The sequence below is a fragment of the Mugil cephalus genome, chromosome 3 (genome assembly GCF_022458985.1).
Source record: "Mugil cephalus isolate CIBA_MC_2020 chromosome 3, CIBA_Mcephalus_1.1, whole genome shotgun sequence".
Taxonomy (NCBI): Eukaryota; Metazoa; Chordata; class Actinopteri; order Mugiliformes; family Mugilidae; genus Mugil; species Mugil cephalus.
Window position 1 is genome coordinate 18,651,922 of NC_061772.1, and position 23,049 is coordinate 18,674,970.

At 44.6% G+C, this 23,049-nt stretch overlaps 1 protein-coding gene across 10 annotated transcripts in view; it reads left to right on the plus strand.

The window, feature by feature from the left end:
* Positions 1–23,049, plus strand: part of nav2a (neuron navigator 2a) — a 192,271-nt gene that overhangs the window by 131,782 nt on the left and 37,440 nt on the right. For 8 of the 10 annotated variants that reach the window (XM_047579868.1, XM_047579867.1, XM_047579862.1 and 5 more), the window contains 9 exons: positions 2,361–2,433; positions 3,647–3,890; positions 4,093–4,149; positions 6,776–6,909; positions 12,860–14,108; positions 15,163–15,272; positions 15,359–15,467; positions 16,367–16,789; positions 21,398–21,520. In XM_047579868.1, coding sequence (XP_047435824.1) covers positions 2,361–2,433; positions 3,647–3,890; positions 4,093–4,149; positions 6,776–6,909; positions 12,860–14,108; positions 15,163–15,272; positions 15,359–15,467; positions 16,367–16,789; positions 21,398–21,520 — 2,522 coding nt within the window. The remainder of the gene's footprint in view (positions 1–2,360; positions 2,434–3,646; positions 3,891–4,092; positions 4,150–6,775; positions 6,910–12,859; positions 14,109–15,162; positions 15,273–15,358; positions 15,468–16,366; positions 16,790–21,397; positions 21,521–23,049) is intronic. The other 2 variants (XM_047579864.1, XM_047579870.1) reach the window with 1 other exon arrangement.

Here is a 23,049-nt window from a genome sequence, read left to right on the forward strand (position 1 = left end):
TCTTTGCCACTAGAGCACCCTGCAAAATACAAAACTCCTGATCACTCCTGGAATCTAACAAATTGATCAGTTAAAGATCAGGGACATACAGCAATTTGTTGTTTTTTTCCCCCCTAATCGCTAATGTAATCAAATAATAAGACTTGACCGAGTGAATCTGAGGCTCTGTATCAGAAGGGAGGCTGTCAGTTCCTCCGGCTTTTCTGAGCTCTTGTCCGTACAGGTTTTAAATAGCTTCCGTGTTTCTAACCCCCCCGCCCCCCCGGGGAGGCGTGTCTGGGGTGCATCTCAGCAGGACGGGCCTGGCATTTATGATGGGGTATCTCACTGAGGCTGCTGCTATTTAAGCTTCCACTGTAACAGGAAATTTGGGGCTATAGAAGCGCGGTTCAGTCACTCAAGTGAGGTTTAGGTCCGGGGTATTAAAGAGAGATTCTGGGGTTAGAGGGGTGTTTCAGAGAGGTTTATTTTTAGGGACTCTGCGGTATTTAGAGAGGGCCGTAGACTGCATTCCTGCTGTTCTCAAGCTTTTTTTTCGCTACATCACCTCGAAGGACAGCATATGTCAAGCCCGCTGACAGCTGTTTCAGAGGTCGCAGGTCACAGAAATGACAGCAGGGGCAGCGCTGCAGTTTCAGCTCAGTCAGTGACCGGAAGTCAGTTGACTTCCCCGCATGCAGACATGACTGAAAGGTATGCAGGTTAAAGTATGGAGACGGTTTAATAATCATGTCTGCGGCGAATGTCCTCCTGTCCACTGGAAAGTGATGCATGAAGCAGTAAGACGTATTTTGAAGCTGGTATTGTCATGAAAGTTTGCAATGCACATATTTGAAAAGTGGTAATCTTGTTTGCAGAATATAGACGTGGCACTGAAGGAGGAGTAACAGTGGGTTTAATATCAGGAAAAGACTTTCTTTTGCTTTCTTGATTCGCTAGTGTGCTCGTGGGTTTACTGGAAGTCTGTAGAGGTTTACATATTTTAACAGGCAAATGTAAATGAGTCTTTACTTTGGCTTCACACCTCACAGCCGGAAACTTCCGAACAGGAGAGTCACAGTGGGAGCCGTAGGTCAAGCTATATTTAGTCAGTGCATATTAAGTGTAATCATGTCATTAATCTTTAGTCAACGGGACCCTCCCGTTTGCTGCCCACACTTGCAGGCGTCATTTATAAAAGACGTAGTTTGTATGTATTTTGAAACCACTTAGAGCTCTATATCGGTACTCCCTTGGTTGTGAGGTTGTATATGAGCTTTCAGAATGGGTTTGTTGTAAGTTGCAGGTTAGCCTGTAATGTGTCATAAATCTACTCTCGCTTGCAGTAAACGTCCTTCCGAGTTGATTTATCACCTCTTTAACCTTTGTGCATACTGTAAAATGTCCATTTTCACTGTCACTTCTTAAGTTAATGGCTTTTCCAGGAGTGCCAGATCTTCAGATGCGATAGAGTCTGCCGCTATATGTAATCCGAGAGAGCATCAACTGTGCCATATTGACATCTTTTGTGTTGTGTCTCGTGTGTTTGCCCATCGACAACAGCAGTTGGTACACTTTGATCGGGCGGTCATTTGTCTGAGGTGACTTGCTTTATTTGGATTACTTTATGATTAGGTGCGCCAGCCGGCAGATTCGGGGCATAATAGATCACATGGTCTCTAAACAAAGCCTGTCTGCCTATCAAATCCTCTCGCAGTCCAGTGACAGCTCAGCAGTCTGTTCAGGTTGCCAAGGCTGCTGTCATAGCAACTGAGTCGCTATAGATGGTTTGCTTCCCTGTAGCTCCACTGACGAAAGTGAGCTCCTGGTTTGAATCTGTTTTGGCTTTGTCACCATATGGCCAAAGTGACTATTTAGGCATTGCACAATATAATATGAACTCTTTGCACTCTTTATATTGTGGTACCAAAAACATATGGTACATTTCTTATGGTCTAATATCTCACTTGGCACAAATTTGCATTCAGACACAGTTTCTCGATCATGGAGCCTTTGCAGTATTAAGTAATTTATCTATGACATGAGATTAGTGTTTACCTTTACTGGACAGCTAAAGACAGTTCAGTAAATGGAAAAAGATAAAGCTGCATACTCTATTTGCTCTTACTCATACTCATACTCTACTGTATTTTTCCAAATCAGTGATTCTTAAAGGACCGCCAATATGCTGTTCTCCACGTTCAGCTCTAATGTTCATATTGTGACAGATGTGTTTTTCTTTTGGTGGATTCAAATGTTGTTATTGCGCACTTATGAGAAGCATGCAAAACCAGCATGCTTCCTCGATTCACACAAATTTGAATGCAAATGTGCCGTGCGTGTGCAGTGTCTTACGGCCGCGTCTCTCTGTTTCCGTCCAGATTGAGAACATAGACGCCTGCCTCAGTTTCCTGGCAGCCAAAGGAGTCAACATCCAGGGTCTGTCTGCAGAAGGTAAGCTGGACTCACTTGAGCAAGAGAGGTTTCCTTAAAACTAGTTCGGACCAGAGCTGTTCGTTCAGCACAACAATGGAAGCTTGATAGATTCAAGCTTTTATATTGGCAAGCTCTTTGGTCTTTCACAGCACACTGCGTGAAATATGTAGGTTTGATGAGGGCTGATTATACCATACACAGAGCTAATGTACCAGAAAGCTCACAGTACAGGATAATGACGTGTGAATGTGCTGTATTTTACCGTAAATGTTAACATCATGTTACCCACACGAGGAATAACAATAATAGTGCTGGTAATAATGCAAACCTTAATGACTAAAAAGGTGTCTCAGTGGACAATGTTAGGTCTCTATTCTGTGAATGCGCTCTGAGGATTTTCTTGTGACCTTCATCTGGTAGTTTAAGAACTGCTTGCCGGAGAAATTGCAGAACTCACAGCAGCAGCAGAGAGCAAATTAGGTGGAATTTGTTTTCCTTCTGCAGAAGGAAATATGACTTTAATTACTTTAACTATGTTTGCTTGTGTTAAAATCATAAGCGTAACTTTTGCCGCATCAGAAGCTTTTGCCGCTCCAGTCTGGTTGTCCTTAATATTCTTTTTTTTTTCTTTTTTATAGAACATTTGCATCAGATCTTTGTTGACGCAGTTTTTAGGTGATTGGTCCTTAATGTACTTCCTTGTCCTCCTCTCTCAAAGGCCCGACAAGCGAAGAAAATTGACCCTCGTTCTGGCTCAATCAGTTCAATGGTCATACAACAGCATAATTACCAAACGATGCCAACACTGTATTGCACCAGGATAAATGCCTACAACACGGAAGGCCACTTATTTAGGTCATGATGTTGGCTCTATTGCCGATAAATCAAGGCTAAGCCAGTAGAGCAATAAAGAATCAAATCATCCATGTATAACCACACCATCAAAAGGGCAAGAACCTCAACCAAAGCTTTTATGTGTCAGTGTCCTGCCGTGACCCGATAACAACTTTTAGAGTGTATATTGGTGTTGTGTGTGTATGTTTATATCTGTGTGAAGTACTTTGGCTTGCATCTTTATAGGAAAAGTCCTAGATAAATAAAGTTTGATTTGATTAAGTGTGTATAGGTCCAAATTCCTGAAATGCGCACCTTCTACTTTTCTGACCGACCCCAGCTTTTTCTTCGTCTGCCTTCTTTAATGCCTCACGTTGTCCTTCTGTCTGGTCTTCAGAGATTCGAAATGGCAATCTGAAAGCCATCCTCGGCCTCTTCTTCAGCTTGTCCCGCTACAAACAGCAGCAGCAGCAGGCCCACCGGCAAAACTCCCAGCCCGCTGTCCCACCCACGGCCCAGTCTCAGAGCGCGCACCCTCCCTTGAGCCAGCAGAGCAGCGCCCCGGCCCAGCTCAGCCACTCTCCGCATGGGACTCCCAGCCTCGCAGCCCAGAAAGCAGCACAGGCCGAGATGCAGTCCAGGTGAGGCTCACCAGCCCCTCCTGTTGTGAAATGTCAAGAACTTAAAAATATTTTTTTTTTTGTCTCCACCTTCTTGATGTTTCTGCTGTTCTAATCCATAATTTTGACATTTCCATCTTCACTACCAGTCATTTATAACGCCACATCTGACCTCTTTCTTCCTGTCCTCTTCCACGTCTCTCTCCTCTCTTTTCTTCTCTAGGGATGGGTGTCAGAGTAAACTACTCAAGTTTTCCCTTGGTCAGAAAAAGACCTCTAGGTCAGCTTTTTCTGCATTTCTGATTTCTTGCCCTTCCCTTCCTTTCTTTTCCCCCACCACACCTCCTGTTCCGTCCCATTCCTGGAAATAGGAAGGTAGAAATTGTCCTTAATCAAGAACAGCTTTCCTTTTGTACCGGAATGAGTTTAGTGTTGTTTCTTTGTCTGTGATTAAGGGCAATCTCTACTACAAGCACTATCTATTATGCATGAGTGGTAGTGTTGAGCAGATAGGAACCAAAGCTCCAGGCTCCCATTTTCGGACGGCCCTGTCTGTCTGGCAGCGCGCCTCATTTGGCAGGCCTGCTAAATGGGCTGCGAAAGACCTTTAGATAACCCTTAAGTAAGTGTGTGTGTGCTTGTGTGTGCTTGTGTGCACAGGGCTTTTGCTTGACAAGAGCATCTACCCCATATAATGTGACATTAATAATTAACTCAGGAAGAATCTGTGGCAGGAATCTGTGTCTATAATATGACAGCGTGTCATTGAAATTTAACTCAAGTCTGTTTTTTTTTTCCCTCTTTTTTCCTCATGTGCCACTTTTATTGAGCATGCAGTGGCATATGATATGATAATGCACCTTGCTTGTAGGATGTTTTGTTTTATGTGCATGCTGCCTGTCCAAGACTTCAGTTTGCACTGCACCTGCCCCAGCTGAGCTTCTCTCCACCACGGTGCAGTGGCGCCATCTGCCATTCCTTACCTGTAACTACAGGATGAACGGTTGAGAAACTCCCCTCGCATCAGATTCTCATTCCACTCAAAACGCTTTTCCAGTTTCCAGTTAATGGACGCAAATGAGGAAATGTCTGAAAACGCTGCAAGGACTTTTTTATTTGTCATTTGTTTGAATGTTAAACAGCTTTTTTCCAGACAAGTGCTTTTCAACCTATGGACTTCATCAGGTTTGTCAAAAGGATACTGGAAAAGCTCCCAAAGACGGGGGGAATGTACCAAGTATTATCTATCACAATTTCTCAGATCAGTTTTCTGTGTTCAAAGATTCATTGCGCAGTATTACATTTTAGTAAATTTCTGCTTAAACGCAGATGATGTGTTTAAGGAATTGCAGCACACATCTCTGCTTTGTGGCTGTATAAAGTGCTTTATCTAATTGGAAGAACAAACTATATAGTGAGTTTGAAGAAGGTTTAGATTTTGCTTCTGAACTGAATATTTCTTTTCTTCCCAGCCCAAGTCCATTGGGGAAAGGCATAGACTTACTGGCCCTTCTGTAATTGAAAACCACATGATCCTAGGCTACTCTCGTCTACATAATGTGGTTAAACCTATTACCTTAAAATGGCTAGATAAATAATGGTCAGTCAAAGTGAATGGCACACCGGAAATTAGTTTCTATAATGTGTATATACGAGTGCTGAGTGGCAGAGCTATAATCTGCTTATCAGCATCCGCCTCACAGTCCCAGGATGATGATGATGATGTCGCCACTGGTGAATTAGCATTTCATTAGCAGTCTGTGTGCCACGGCCTGGTTACATTACAACTTGCCTCACGCACACCTCACTGAAGGCAACACACCGACTTATAAAATCAAGGTGTCACAACATCCACCAAGGCGTATCCATGGCCGACATATCCCGTCTAATCCATGTGAGGAAATAAAGGAGCAGCACGTGGAATCTGAGACCGTAGAGCTCACAGCTCCCCAGAGACCGGCACTCAGACTGCCCACGCTGCTGAGAGCTGATCTGTCTCCATTAGGTCACTGTATAGGTGTACACGGGGAGGGAAGCTGCAGGAGGAGCAAACGATAGCTGAGTTTATGATGCAGACCACAGAGACTGAAGATTACCCAGATGCAAACATTTGTCTTGGGAACAAGCACTGTAACAAAAGACTCTAAAATAGTACAGAACACAAAGGAGGACTGTACAGGCCGAGGCCGCGGGCGCTGTGGTTACTGTAGTCATCAATTTGAGGTGCACTTGACCTTGCAGCCCAACTGGAGAATAAACAGAGAACACTTCCCTCAGGAAATCAATACAGTAAGTTCATATTACGAACTGATGTTGGAGTTCTCGACAACGGTTCACATGAACTTCGACTGAGGTCACGTAACCGCAAATTCACAGGGGGGAAAGTAAAGCCTGTGCTTGTTTGGGATATTTTTGTAATGCCTGTGCTCTGTGGCAACCTACACATGTCCCCTAAACAGGTGAAGAGTAATGATAATATATTTCTGTGGCATTTTTCTTCATATAGTCCCAGAATTCTTGCACAACAGAAGAATATCTTTCTTCTGTTTCTGTTCACAGGCTGCCCATAGCCTCTTCCTGAAACGCGTGTTCTTTGCATAATGTTGGAAGATGTGCAGTAACACAAGGAAACCTTTGCACTGCTTCTGTGTGTTTTTCTGAATACTAAAAGTTGGTGTGCTGCACTGTTTTCACACACAATGCTAAATCAAATTAACAGATACCCTGCTGTTTTAGTGTTAGAAGGTGTCGACCAGGTATGTGCTCGCTTTAGCAGAATGTGTCATAAACCAAATGTCTCCTGTAGTTTGCAAAAAAACTTAATTCTCCTCATGTCAACGTAAAATGGTTTGGCTTATTTATCCCTCCTTTCTTTTTTTCTTTCTTCCTCCCCGTCTGTCCATCAGACTTCCTGGCCCTACGACGAGGGTGTCCACTGCCGGCGGTGACATCCCTCCCAGAGGCTCGGTCAGTGCTGCTGGGAACAGACGCAGCCAGGGCTTCAGCGACAAGACCAAAGCCAACTCGCACCTGAACAAAGGTGGGCTGCTTGTACAAATATGCACACACGCACACACCGTCATGCATGGGTTTGGTCTCGGATGGCTGTAAATCCCATGATCATGTACAACGCACAACACTGGGTGACTGCGTCTTTAATTAAAATGTAGAAAGAGAGCGAAATTAGATGGAGACCTGCTGGCTCTTAAAAGCCTTAATAATTTGCTGTGTTTAGGATAATTTTATGGTGAATAATAATAAATGCCTTGGGTGCTTTTTGTTGTTGTCATTAAAATGCAAGTTAGCTCTGTTGCTTTGAGACCTGGAGAAAGCATTAAAAACCATACCAGCAAGTAACACACAGCCTGGCGTGCACTGCTGCTCTTGAAGAACCCTCAAGCAAGTCTAGTTGCCTTTGTAGCTTTGCTTTAAATATATATATTATTTTTTTTTGATCAAGTAAAGATCATAATTCTCTTCAATGATCCCGTCATTTCAACCAGACGTGAAGTTTCCTTTGTTTTATTTCCGTCCGATCTTTGGAGGTGATCCAGCCGGTCCTCTCGTTGTCTGTGCAGAAGATGTAAAAATAACTCCTCCCACTTCAGTGCTCTGTTGATGTTAAATGGCCACACTGAACAAAGTCAACACAAGATAGCATCATTTAAACAGAGCCATGCAGTGCGAGGGGTGTAGGAGTTTACCGTGCGAGAGTGAAGAATAGATCTGTTCGCTGTCGTGTGTTTTCGCTGGAGTCAGACCTGTATGCAGCTTATTCTAAACTGCCCTGACCCAGTTTAACTCGTTGTAGTGTGTGAGTGTTAGGGCTTTCAAATAGCTTCTGTTACCACTCGGTGGGCCAAGGCTTTATATAGACTCTTCACAGTCTAAACTTATTATCCTGCGACGTACAGAGATTTCTGACCACCCAGAGAGAGACTGGGCCAAAGAGTGGGAGAAAGTGTGTGTGTGCGCTTGTTGTCTGTGTTTAATCTGTGACAAATTAACTGGGACTAACACCCTGAGCAGCACTGTGGGGCATTTATTTTGATGCGCAGCTACACTTTAGATGGCGAAGTTTATTAGTGTACACTGTGTGGAGATTTGGGCCGGTGTATATCCATAAGTTTGCAATTGTGTAGCAGGATCAAAAATCACTGAGGACTTTGAGAAGCATCAGCTAGCTGTGAACACCTGCATGAAAAGGAGCAGAAGATGATGGTTAGATATGAAGCAGCTAATAAAAGACTTGAAGTTTACTGTAGATGAGAAAAAATAGTCGAATATGTGTCTCACTTTCTAATAAGTGTGTCCAAAGGACAAAAACAAAGTACATTTTCCATTCTGGTGTTTTAGTTGTGTTCATGCATGAATAGGTTTGTGTGCTTATGGTGCAGCCGACAATATGACTGGCAGCACGTAGGATGAGAATCACTGGTCGACCCTATTGCCCTGCTGGCGCTAAGCCACTCCCCCTCCCATAGCACAGCACCACTCTCTTCCTCCTCCTCCTCCTTCCCCTCCTGCACTCTCTTGATGGCTGGACATGGTTTGGGACTCCTGTCCTGTCCATCTCCCCTTCCCTTTGCTTCTCTCTCTGTTCCTTCTGGATGTCTGCAGCGGCCGTCAGGTTTGTCAGCTTTTACTTGTAAATGACCTTTACCTCAGTCTGCTGGTTATAGTTTCAGATGAAAAAAAAAATTTCATTCATTTTTTCTGATCTTGCTATGAACTGTATGTTTTGTTGATGCTGCAGAAACACGGTTTCTTTCAACTAATCACCCAACTGTGATGCTAATTTTCCTCATATGTTTAAGCTGTCATTAACCATCTGATAATGTTTGTTTGATATTTTTTTTTTCTTTTTTTCTTAAAATATTATGGCTGTTGCTGCGGGATTAGAGGACAGTTCGAAGATGGTCAGAGAGAGACACCTGCAGCCTCTATTGTGAGGAAAGATCTGCTCTGTGTCAATGGCTCTGACACCAGAATAGAGTCATGTCACCGGACTGTTGTACAGTTAGAGAAACAGACCTGAATCCTCTCTTCTGCTCTGTGTTAATATAAGGTGACAGAGTCTGGGTGTCCGACCAAGTGACACTGAGCAGAGAGGCCGGCGGAGCAGGGGGGCACCTGTGGTTGTGTGTTAGAGGGTGTGCGCGCGTGCGCGTGCGGTGGCCCTTGCTGAATGAATAGCCTTCTGATGAGCTGTAGCGTCTCTGTTTGAGTGTATTCATGTGGAGAAACTTTTAAAAAGTTTCAGTCTCCGCACAAAAGCTGGCTGTCTTTCTCACTTTTTGGAGCACAATGACTGAGAAGCGAGAGGGGAGGGCAAGCCTCTGAGATTGGAACACGACGAGCAAGCAGCGAACACCTGCAGCCTCAAACTTTGTGCCAGATTTTAGCGCAGAATTTCTAAGTGTATGTCATTTAAATAAAGCTGACCAGTCAAGGGAAGCTGCTCTCACAGCGATCGTACTGTTCAGCACACGTGAAAACGCCGTGGGTTTAAAGCACAAACATGTTTTCAGTCTCGCTACATGTGAGTGACTTGTATGTGTAAGTTGGGCTTTTTCAGGTCAGCAGTGACTGACTGAGAGGGTTTAGCTTGACGTCTTGTGACCAGTGCGGCCGTGAGAAAAGTTGAAGGACTTGTGATGTATCGCGCGCACGTGTGGTCACACAGCTGCGTAGAGTGTGTTTGCATCCCTTTCAGGCCCGAGGTCATGCGCAGAAGTTGCAGCAGCGTTGAGCGGAACAAACGTCCACTCTCTTAACTCTGACATACAGGCAGGAACGCGTACACGGAGCAGCGGTGTTGACAATTACCTCAGTTTTAGACAGGCCATTTACACATGGACGTGCAGACACGACACGAGTGTGATGATCCGTGAAAAAGAGCTTCGAGGTCACTTGGGCGGATTTCCTAAAATGCCTTGATGCTATCGGAATGATCTGAAAGGAGTTGGCAGCTCAGCGTAGATCCCAAAACAGACTCACGGGATATGACACAGGTTTTTTTTGTTTTTTTTTTATGGCGCACAGGAATTAAGAGGGTGGTCTGGGCTCGCTTTCCCCTTCAGGCTTTGCTCTTCTGTCATTTTCTGCTTTTTATTTTAAACTCTAATGACTGCAGTAATTAAGCAGTTAAACCATAAACACTCAAATTCTTTCAACATGTTTCCTCAAGCAGTCGGCTCTACCAGCACGGAGAATTGCGGCCCGAGGCTCCTGAGGGTCCTGAGGTCAGTGACCCGTGCTCGGGCCATGTTAAGGCAATTATTTGTTTATTTCTGAAGGGAAATCGCTTCCTCAAGTGCGTTCTGTCCAGGTAATTAAAACCCATTTTCTCAAAGTGCAGTCAGAAAAGGATAGATGTCCCACCACAAGTCTTTGTATCATCTGATTGTGCTGCTGGTTATCATGAACCATTAGCACCAAAATTGAAAAAAAGTGTTAATGGTGCAACAGTGTCTAATCCCATCACACTACTGTCACTTCTGACCCAACACGTTGAAGATTGACTGCTTTACTTCACCCATGGCAACATAACTGGAGCGTAACAGTCCCGGTCACTGGGTCCAGCGATGACTGCGGCCAGCTGACCCTGAGTCCAGGGCCTCTTTATGTGCTGCCTTTCATCTGCCGTTCCTTTCTGACCTGAAATCTATGCTGGCCCCATTCTTGGACAGCACAGACCATCCTGCTGGTCTGTGTTAAAGCTTTACTCATCCTAAACCTGCTCTGCCAGTCCCCCCATTTTCTCTGCCTGCTCCATAATCACAGCAAGTCCCCCTCTCATTCAGCTGCCTCCAATAGGAAGCAGCTATTAGCAACCTGACCCACTTTTCCGATTGCTAACTACTAGCACGGCTAATTGGGCCCTAATTACTTCCTAATAGCTGCATTGTTTTGGGCTACTCTCCCTAAATGCTAAATAGGGGGAGAAAGGAGAGCCAGCGACTCTGTGCCATTTTTCCAATTAGGCCTTGAAAGGCACTATAAAGATGAAGTAAAGCGGAGAGCCTGAAGAGAGAGGAGTAAACAAGCAGGTTGAGTGTTTAATATTCTGCACGAATGCTGACTTATTGTGACCATATGAGCAGTGAATCTGTGTGTCTAGTCTTTATTAAAGGAAAATTAATTCAAATTCAGCCATAATGGCTTCAGCAATTCTTCAATACAGTTATGCACTTTTTTTTTTTTTTTTGTAGTGACATAAAAGTTTTTCCAATACAAATCACTTAGTTCAAGCATCATTTGTCGTTTTACGAACACAATGACATCACAGTTTGATTTGTAATTGGAAAGCACTTTGAAAGAGCCGAATATTTCTGCACTCTGTTTATCACGTTTATTGACTTTGGTCAGTTCTTCGACTTTACGAACAGAACGAGAACCTTGTGTAGGTGCACTGATCAGCCACAACATTAAACAGGAGAAGTAAATCACATTGACCATCTTGTGTCAATTCAGTGTTCTGCTGGGGAAACTTGTGGGCTTGTGTGGATGTTACTTAGACATGTACCACCCACCTTGACCAAACCAGGCACCCCCACTCCATAGCAGTGGCACTCCTTGATGGCAGCAGGATGCAGCCTGACACAGGCACGCACACGCATAAAAATGGTTTAGGAACTCAAAAAACATGAATATAGCACAGAATGTTGACCTGGCCTCCAAATTCATTGAATCCCAAACTGATCAAATATCTGTGAGATGATACACAGAGGCCCCTCCCCTCAACTCAAAGACCCAAACTAACCAACTTTCTGTTTTTCAGACGCCCTCAGAAGGCCCATTTCCCAACAGTCAAAACTGTTTTGGCAAAACAAGGGAGGCCTACACAATATTAGTGGTCATAATGTTATCCCTGATATCCCTGGTATATATCAAGTATAAAGAGTGAGCACAGAACCAAGCAAAACTAAACAAACACTCAAGTGACTGTTTAATACGGACCTGAATTTCTATTGGCTATTAGACGGGGAAGAAAAAACAAAACAGTAGCTGCAGCAGCAGCAGCAGCAGCAGTTGAGACTTGGAATAAATATGTCCTTGTGTGTGCGCGCGTGTGTTTGTGTTCAAAAAGTAAGAGGAGTACGTTAGAACCGAAGTGTTATGATTCATTCCGCCCAGTTTTTCCTGCACAGGCCCCCTCTTTCTCTCCCCGTCTCTCTCTCTTTCTGGCCGTTGGTGTTTGAATATGAATATGCAAATGATACTGGTCTCTGCTGCTGGTAACACAACCCTCCATACACACCTACAACCTCTGCAGCACTCGAGATACTATTGTTTTTCATAAGGGTATTGATTTACACCAGGGATTTCAGCTTTTGTTCTGCTCCTTCTCTTCTTGGTAAGTCGTTGTGCTTGTTGAGAAGTTACTGAGTGACATTCTGCAGATTTACCCAGAGAGCTTCTTAATAGGTGACAGGTCTATAACAGAGGATTACAGAGCCATGCTGAGGAAAGGGCTTTCTGTTCTGGCAATCTCTAAGTTGTATTTTTGTACTATTTCTGAGTCTAATTTATGAGGGACAGAGTACATGCAGCCAAATGTAACCAGACAGGGTTTCTTTGTGGAGCAGAGGGACCCTGACCAAAAGCAGCCCATATAAGTCCAAGCCTTATAAGTGCAGCAGTACTCCTTCTTGACTTGGTCTGTTTGGCAAGACTTAAAAGCACTTGAGCCTGCTCCTCATTGTTTTTATAAACAGTTTGTGATGGGCTTCTCTCATTGTTAGTGCTAAGGGGTTTTTAACAGTTTTGGTGGTAAGCCCGACGGAAAGTAATGGTACGTTTGGCTGAATCAACACAGGCCACCACCAGGCCCTTATATGGCCAGTTTGTGTGAGGTCAAAGACGACTCGCCCTCTGCATCTGCTTTTTCTTGTCTCCCCCAGATCCTCCCTCTGTTTGATTCTTTTTTTTTTTCTTCCCCATCATTTGATTTTCTTGTTTAATAAACTGTCTCTTTTCCCCTGCAGATTCCTCAGAGGGCATGACCTCACAGCTTTCGGTGATGACTGAGCATGCTCCGTCATCCGCAGTGAGTGTCAGCTTGTCCACTTGCATCCCTGCCGCTACCTCCACCCAGATTCCTCCCTCATCGTCATCCTCGTCCTCCTCTTCCACGGCCATTCCCCAGCCCAACAGCAACAGTAAACCCTGGAGGAGCAAGTCGACGAGCTCCAAGCACGCCTCTTCTCATCCTCCCTCCGCCACGAGCACCCCTTCGTCTGCCATGCAGTCCGCCAAACAGGACAAGGACGCCTCCTCCAAGGCTGCTTCGGCAAATGAAGCTCCGCCTAAGGTTGTTACTCAGAAGTCAATGCTGGAGAAGCTAAAGCTCTTTAACACTAAAGGAGGCTCCAAATCGTCCACCACCTCTTCCTCCTCCAATGGAGTAGGGACACAAATTGACAATGCTGCCCAAGCTAGGCAACTCGGAGTGGGGCAGGTGGAGAGAGCGGATACTGGCTCCAACACCGACCCCCTGGAGGAAGATGATGGCAACGTAAGGCCAGGAATGCATGGGACCAGCAATGGGACAGCCTGCGGAGCTGCTCCCTCAGCAGGTACTACTCTCTCTACAACCGCCAGCAGCCCCAAAATCGCCCTGAGGGGCATCGCCCAGCGCACTTTCAGCCGAGCTTTGACTGCCAAGAAGGGGTCTGTCAAAGGCCCTGAAAAAGACAAGGACAAAGAGAGGGGGAAGGAGAAAGGGAGGGAGGCAGGGAAACGCGTCTCAGCATCTGATAGGACAGAGCCGAGAGGAGACGAGTCTAAGGAGGAAGCATCACCTGCCGCTGTAGATGTCGATGGCTCAAACAAAAGGACCTCTAAAATTGCCAGTTTCATTCCCAAGGGGGGCAAAGTGGCCAAAAAAGAGAGCTCCACCCCTGCACATAGCGGAATACCAAAGCCAGGAAGCAAAGCCTCGGGAGTCGGAGGCAAGGCTTCCTCAGTGAAGGAGGCGGGGGAGAGGCCCCGGAGCATGCGGTTGGGAGGGGGTCTCGCCATGCACCGTGGCCCCCTGGACAGAGACCGGGACAGCAGACACTCCAGCTCTACCTCCAGCCTGGCCTCCACAGAAGGAAAGACCAGCACCGCCTCTGTGGCAGGAGGAGGCAGCACACAGAGCACAGCCAGCAACACGGTCAGCGTGCAGCTACCTCAGACGCAACAGCACCACAGCCACCCCAACACAGCCACCGTCGCACCTTTCATGTACAGGTGAGGTCAAGTCAGTTTCAGATATCCAGATCACAGTAATGCACAAACACGGTACGCAACATAAAAACATAATAATATGAAAAAATATATACCTGATAACTCATTGCATCCAGGGATGCATCATAATATATCCATTGTTTGATTCTCTGACAGCATCTTAAAGAACAAATTTTGAAATATATATATATATATATTTTTTTTACACTTTGACCATCTGTAAAGTGTTAACCAGCCAATTACATCTGCTCCTTATATTTTGCCGGGTGTGCACACGCTGTGTGCCTCTGACCTCTGTCCCTGTCCCAGTGTGATAAGGAAGGAGGTCCCTCACGCTCTCTATGAGTCCTTTCTAACAACCACTCGTTAGCTTCCCGTGCTACAGCTCTATCTCCCTCTGTACGTTCTGACCTGTAGCTAACCACCTCCAAAAAAAACACCCCCATTACCAGTCCCCAGAAACTTCACTTTCTGTTGTATACCTGTCAGACGCCATTAGCAGAAGGATTAAAGCACCTCCGCCAGTCAGAAATGGTATGTTTGACAGCAAATTAAAGAAATTAGAAATGCACAATCTGTGCTCAAAATCAACTTCTTCTCTCAAACAAAAAAAAAAAAAAGCCGATAAGAACAAAAAGAGGATTTAGCTCATGGGAAAGTTTAGATTTTGTCATTTTCCGTAGAGCACTGTAAGAGGCTCACGCTCAGAGCGAGTTTACAGCAGTCAACAAGGACAAAGTCTGGGTTCAGGCTCGGACCAAAGGCTGCACATAGCCAAGGCATTCAAACGTCATCATCTCAAAAAGCCGCTGGCCAATGCAGTGGCTGAACTTTATTGATTTATCCTTCAAAGACAAACTTTACTAGCGTCCAGGGCTTAGCCTGCATTCATTTTGGACCCCAGTCACAAGACTTGTAACACAGCAGCTTTAAACCTTAATCAGGTTTTACCCTCTTTCGTGCCAATTTGCTGAATATTAAGTTCCCACTAAATTCTCAATTGTGCAGAATCAATCATTTTTCTCGTTTTGATCCTGAGCACAATTTGTTCTTCTAGATCCCAAACAGACGTCGACGGAACAGTGAACGCTGAGACCGGTTCAGGAGGAAGAAGTGGAGACATTACCTTCACCAAGACCAGCCAGACCTCCATCGAGGACCTATCAGGTGTGTGATCGCTCACAGCAACCAGGCGACATTGTGTCTTTTCATGCCGCTAAAATTCTGAGATTGATTTTCGTTATCTCATTCAGGGGAAGACCCGGAGACAAGGCGGTTGCGTACTGTTAAAAACATAGCCGACCTGCGTCAAAACCTAGAGGAGACCATGTCCAGCCTGCGAGGAACTCAGGTCACACACAGGTAAAATTAAACAAATGAATCTCGGCTAATTTCCACTGAATGAGGATTCGGTTTTTAGTTGACGCCACCTTTTATTTAAAGTAAACAGTGACTTTTAGTTGAACTCTTTCTCCTTTTATTGGGCTCGTAATGTGATTCATTACTGCAAACTTTAATAATAAAATCTCAAGTAAATAACATTAATGCTGCGGCACGAAAGGAACAAAACAAAAGCAATTTCTCTGAAGCATTTTCAGCTTAGCTTGTCGAGTCAGAAAGTTTATAGAATGTGCATTAGAAAACAAAACGCTACTGTTTGGAGATCATCACCTCACAATGGCTGCTACGGCTGAGTAGTAAACAGAACAAATCTGGCTTTCTGTTGGGGATTTGATTCAGTGAGTGAACCGCCTCATGGTCAGCGGACTGTGTCTTTCTGTGTTTACAGGTATTACCTCATTCTCTTTCTTCCCGTGGCTCGCCTCGTCCCTCCTTTCAAGGGATCTTTTGCTTTGATCGCAGGGCATGTCTTTCGTGTCGTCTCTGCTTCTGGTTTAGCTTTAATCACGTTCCCTCCCACAGAATGTTGACCTGTGCTCTGGCTTTGTGTTGTTAGGGTTAATATGTCCTGTTTTTGTGTTTAAGACCCTATAAAGCATGACTTACCTTTACTTGTCCACCCACCGAGGAGATTATGCTCTATTAGCTTCTTTTCCATCAGATGGCGCAGTGAAATGTGGTGGGTTGATTTTAAGCTTTAAAAAAAGAGTTGATCTGATTTTGATGAGGATCCAAAGATGGGATTTCCAGACTTTATCTTCTCATTAGGAAATGTAGTGTCACCTTATGTATTACATTCGAACCATATTCTGACTTTTTCTTTTAATCCACTCTCTCTGCCTCCTTCTTTTTCTGCTCAGCACCTTGGAAACCACCTTCGATGGCACCGTCACCACAGACATTAACAGCGGTGGCAGCTGCACTGGCGGCGGCAACAACAACGGAGGCAGTCGAAGCATTCTCAGCCTCACTTCCACCCGGCCCGCGCTGTCGTCGTGGCGCTTGGGCCAGTCGAGCCCCCGTCTGCAGGCAGGCGATGCCCCCTCCGTGGGGAATGGTTATGGCGGCCGCGCGACTGGTGGCCAGGGAGGACGCTACCTGTACCCGGGGCACCTTCGACGACAGCTGGCTGGCAGGGGAGGAGCCGTGTGCAGCGTGGACCTTGGAGACAGAGCTGGGGAGGACATTGACCTAGAAGGACTCCCCATGGAGGTCACGGGGTACATGAGCGATGGAGACGTGCTGAGCAAGAACGCCGTGCGCACTGACGATGTCACCAGCGGGTAAGTGAATTGAATTACGTGAACTAGGCATCTCTCTGTTTTGACATTGTAGAATAAAACTCTTATTGTCATGGGATACCTGCTTGGACAAAGCCAGTGGCTTCAGTGTGGTTTCTGTAAACATGTGACAAGCATTTCCACTGTTTGTTGACTTTATAGGATAAACATTTAGTTTGTGTATGCAAATTCATTTCTGTAATTTGAGCTGCTTTGCACTTCATGCTCACTTGATCCTGTATGTCAGAGTTAGTTATTTGACAGTTGACTTGATGATCCTGTATTCAGTCATCAAAATCAGTTCATTATAGAGCATGGGTCTTCAACAGGGGGTTCATGCAGGTACTTCAGGGGGGGTCCCAAAATCTTTGGTTGATTAGGCATAATATATGTATATGTATATATATATATATATATATATATATATATATTCAACCCACAAAAACACATTAACGTGTCACCACCCTACTGTTGCACATGTTTGAAATAAAAAAAAAATATGTATTTGTGACACTGAAGACCCCTGCTACAGAGCATTTGTTTGACAGATGGTTCAATGTCTATAAATGCAAGTTGGCCAGAAGAGGGCAGTGGTGTGCCTTTATGACTATTAAACAGTGAGATGCTATCCTACAGTTTACCCGTCTGTATCACAGACAACACTTATTCTGGATAGCACAGATCTTTGTCGTCAGATGCAGCAGTGCTGATAACATGTTTATTTGTTCGTTCACAACCGGTGTCCATGTTGTAACAGGCCCCCTGCATACCTGGGCTGTCACACGGCGCAGTTTAGAGACAGAGAGACCAGGGTCTGGATACAGAGCTGCTTCAGGGGTTACTTTAAATTCAGACGAATGTAAATGCAGACAAAGAGAACCAATGAAAGGTGATTAAAAAACATATCTCTTCTGAGTTGGAGTGGAAATTGGATCATGTAGCCTCTATGGATTTGGACTCATTCACCAACCCCAGGGCAGCTTTAGAAAAGCGAGCTAAGTGCTCTTGAAGTACTTGATAGGTCTGAATCTGAGCGGACAAAGGCAGGCCGCTGCCACACCTGGACAGGTGAGTGACGGGAACAGGTGAGGCAAATAGAAGCTGGAACTTTTGCTTAATAAATGACTACAATAAAAAATGTATCCCCCAACATATCTAAAAGGTCTCTATTGTCCACCCCCACTGCTGATCTGCGGTTATTTTATGAGCAGGATTTGCCAAATGGTAGTTGTTTGTCTTTGTGTGACACAGTACACCCTTGATGTGATTACGTGTATCAGTTGTATAAACCCAAGAGATGAGATGATGGATGGCTGGCAAAATAGCTTTTTTTTTATTCAAATGGATTCATGTCCACATGATTACGTTCCTCGTTTTGGGGGGATGTGCACTGGAAACTGCAGTGTGTGTGTGTGTTTGTGTATACGTGAGGAACCTGTGTGTGTGTGGGTACAGGCATGTGGGCGTGTGTACGGTGGGAGGAGTCGCCCTGTGGCTTAACCATTTAAGACAGACACAGACTGATGACCTCCCTCCCCCTCCTCTCTACATCCTCAGGCCATGCAGCGGTTTGCTGTGTCACAAGCTTCCACTAACTAACTGGTTCTTCCACACAGAGGTGGATGTTTACCCACATAGGCGGTGCTGGCATTCAGATTAAACCTGTAAACATGCACAGCTCAGCTCTCTGACCCGTCTTAAATGTCACTTGGAGTCACATATGTTACAGAAATGTAAATGTCACTCTCTGAGCTGCTGGCTTCCAACGCAGTGTAGTTGAGGTTTGTGGCACTCGCATTAGAAATTAAATAAAAGCGCTACAGACATTAAAAAATTATGCTTTGTCTGTTTACTGAATAATCCACCAGACCCCACTGTAAAAAAAATATCTGGTTAAGGTTAAATTAAATTAAATTTGGTCAGTAAATGAAAACCAAAACAATTTGGGGATTTCCTAAATTGACACTCCTATAGAATAATAACTGGACTAGTCATGGAGTAGTGGTTTGTATCCTCTAAATCCAAAGAAAGCAAATAACCTCTAAACTGCTCCCCAGCCTCACCACTTCTCTGTGTCTACCTACTACAGATGTACGACCTGTAAAAGTTCTTTTAAACATTTCTCACACTTTCATTCTTGAATCATAAAACTTCACTATTATTTCATCTTTATCATCTATACATTGATATTTTGGGGTTTTGGTGCAGCTCGATACGAGTTATGTCAAAACATCATATTTTCTGACATTTTTATAAATATGAAAATAATAATAATACTACACAGACACCGGCTGAGATCTCTGCATATATTTGTCTTGATAGTTCATTTATTTTGCGTTTCATGAATCCAAATACACGGACAACGCAATTTCCAACACCACTTTCGTTACCTTTAATGGTTTTCTCCAATCTCAAGCCCCCCTCTTGTCATTTCGATTTCTCTGGCCCCTGGAGACGCTTGCTCTCCCCACCTCCTTGGCTCGGGGGTATGTTGCCCAATCTACCCCTCTCCCCTTCCCTCCCTCCCTCCGTTCCCTCCCTCCCTTCCCTCCTCCACCTTTCATAGACAAACCCAGCCTCCAGCCAGGAGAGAAAAGCATGTGGCGCTGGGGAGAGAGGCTGCATACCGACACTGAGCTCCCACAGAGCAGCACGCACTCACACTCACACATGGACACTTAATCTGTACACTCACAGACACTGTACGCTCATTCCCGATATCACCATGATCAAACACACTCTCACCTGGTGATATTATTCACACAACAGCAGATCTTGCGCACGGGTTCCGATCTGATAACTGACAGCAGCCAGACAGTTGAAAGCGGAAACATTTCTTTGGAGATTTGTATCAGCGCGGATCAACGCTCACCTGGACTTATTTATTTTTCTTTGGATTAACAGTATTACCATGTTTGAGGCAGACAGGTACGTCTGAGGGCAATTCATTGACTCACCAAGTGGGGGGTGGGGGGTGCGGGTGACTGTTTGTTTTTTTTTCCTCAAGCGTGACATTTTGTGAATTTCCTCCCGTCCATACCAGTACCACAGTGCATGCATTGTTAGCTAGTCAAATATCACCTCTCGGTTTCATTTGCTCAAGAACTTTTGCTTCTGTTAGCTGCACGGCTGCGTAAAGCAAACCCGGCCGCTCGGTTTCAGCTCATAAACCGTCTTGTTTGGACACGTTCCTGCTGCTGCAGAAGGTTACAGGTTAACAGGCACCTGGAACAAGAGGACGGGAGCTCAGTTACTTATTAGTGTGGAAAAAGTGATGTGTCAGTTGGGAGTGTTTGTGTGTCCGTGCTTGGCTGGTCATCGCCAAGGTGACTCTGCATTTTGATGATGGATGCTTGCCTTTGAGGAGAGCTAACGTCCCTTCAAACATTGTTCAGTCGTCTTTTTGTATAGTTGTACAAAGTTGTGTTTGATTACCTGATCCATGTTATTGAATATGTAATTCCTAAAAGAAAATAGGCATGAATTTGTAATTCCTTTAATGTTGCCAGGGTTATTTATATTAATTCCATCACACTTCCAAAACCATGGATGAGATGATGGAAGTGTTAAGTCCCCTTTTCATCTGGATATTTGTGGCGTAATGTTTGGTTTGGGCTCCTGGTAACAGTTACCAAACCTTTACCAGAACACCTGGGAGAACATTAACAGCTTTTACACTGGAGTCATTTTCTGACGACAAATGGTGCTCCATACTGACGGTCTATTGGAAACACTGCACTGCATAAACATTTGGCTATGAATGTGTATTTGTCTGCGTGTGAGTGCAGGGTTCCCACCTCACAGATCCACGTAGAGATAACACAGAAAGTATGCCGCTGGTGGTCTGCTTATTTTTCTACTCACTTTACTGCAGACACTGAATCAACTGGCCCAGCCTCAGCATTTTATGAAGTTACATTCGGGCTAAATGAGTCAATATTTAGTTCCATTGGCAATCTCCTCCACAGGTAAATATTTGAGGAAGTAGTTGGTGTTGTTTTAGTTTAAGTGGGAATGTTTGTGCAAGTGTTCATGGCCTCGGCTTCAGACTTTAATAGCTGCTGACCGTCAGCCTCGGACTGCAGCAGGCAATGAATCCAGCCCTGTCAAATGTGACTTTCCGTTAAGAAATGACTGCCCTTCTTAGCTTCCACTCGCATATACAGCATATTTTTAGCTTAACCCTCAGTGACTCCGTCAATCTTAACGTACCAGCCCAGAGCGCTGATGGACTCAGCGTCGGTGATGAATTGCGATAAGCTTCCTGTAGGAGCAAAGAACAGACTCATCCTCTGTCCACCAAGCAGCCACTCATTTTAAAGGCTGCTGTTGTTTACCACTGGCCACACTAGGGAAATGTGTCTTTACTTTGTGCGGGAGCTTTCTCGCCGACCGTTTAGCCGTGATTGATGAGAGCTTCGCCTCTGCTGGAAAACTAGATGGACTCCTCCTGCTCTATATAGGACACGTATAACAAAAGCAGCTCTGAGAAGAAGACCAGAGTCCAGAGTGGAACCGCTCAGCGTCAAACCATCTTCTCCGTTTAATTGTGCATCTACGGGCCGCTTTGTGTTGCCTGTATCTGACACATATTGGTGTTTTTTTTTGCAGCTACATGACTGATGGAGGTTTGGGTCTGTACACTCGGCGCCTGAACCGCCTGCCCGACAGCATGGCTGCAGTTCGAGAGACGCTGCACCGGAACACATCGGCGGGACAAGGGGATGCTGACAGGTAGGTGTAACATCTTACGGGGAAATCCCACTTCCTCTTACACTACATTACACATCAGTTTGGCTCAGTTTATACTCCTATTGATCGTGCTGAACATGGTGCGTTTGTTCTAAGGTAGGAACATGGGCATTTAAATATCTTTTCTCTATAAATATAGAAAATCTTGACTTTCTCGGCTCATCCTGTGCTTGCAAAACTTCTCTTTCCTGCTGTCAGTGTAGAAAATACTCACTTATTTTTATCATACTGTAGGAAGAGGTGACAGCAGTGTCTTGCAGTATTTTCTTCTAGGGCAACAAAATATACTTTTGGACTGTTTTAAGTGTTTGCCAAGAGGTTTAACGTGGTGTGTTTACATTGGATTAAATGTGGTGTTGAAGTATAAAGAAGCAGCATTAGTTTACATGGCCTAGTTTCTGTTTCTGCAAGTGCACTTGAAATGAATGACTGGAAAACAAATATAATACTGGAAAAAAAAAACACCATCATACTCCCTGAAATGATCTGGAAGAGCCAAGATGAACACACTGAATGTCCGTTGAATCATTAACTGACTCCCTTTGCTGAGACTTGCACCAGTACAGTTCACCAATGCAGTGTAACTGAGCTTTGTAAAATGCACCTCTCTGCCGATGCACAGACGGGTCCTGAACACGCATTTCTGTTTTATTAGGATGTATAAGCCACAACATGCTGTGAGGAGATGGACTGAGTATTTTTTTTTAATTATTATTATTATTTTGATCTGCGGTGAGCATCTCATTTCGGTGTGAGTGATTTGGTGAGACTCTCAGTCTTTGTCCTGTCCCAGAGCTGGAGAAGGATTTGGTTCTTGGCTTGTTGACAGATATGGATGAAGGCTGAGCAGATCCTCTCCACTTGGGGGGGTGGAAAGGAAGACAAAGAGAGAGAATGGGGGAGGGAATAAGCTTGATATGAAGATGGACTGCAGAATAAATGAGATAAAGTAGGTGATTAAAAGGCTTACTGCGGCTGTAACAGCTGTAACCTCAATTTATATCTAGCTATCGCCAACTTGTGATCTTTTAATAAATATACCAGAAGTTTTTAAAGTTTTAAACAAAAGCCTTATAATTTCTTTGATTTTATTGATGAATGATGACAAAGATGCTGTTGTGTCTTGTGGTAGTTTGACGCGCTTCAAGGAGCTTTTATTGGCAAATCCTCAGGTGTGGCTAATTTCCTGTCTTCCAGACTTTCGACCTTTGCCCTCTTGCTGCCTTTTCCCCTGCACGTGTGCACAGACACACACACTTGTTCCCCTTAAACTCCTCCAGCCCTTAGGTGGAGCTTAACCCAAAGTGTCCCTCTGCTCACCTTTCATCTCTCCCCTCTCCTTCTCCCATCACATGCAGACCCCCATCTTTCCTCTCACATCTCGGCTGTTTTAATTAGAGAGCGCATCAGGTAGAAGAAGCAATTAAATGATAAAAGTTGGGGGATTTCTCTCTTTTTTTTTCTCTCGTTTGATTATTGGGCTTTCATGTTTTTCTTATGTGGTTTAATTG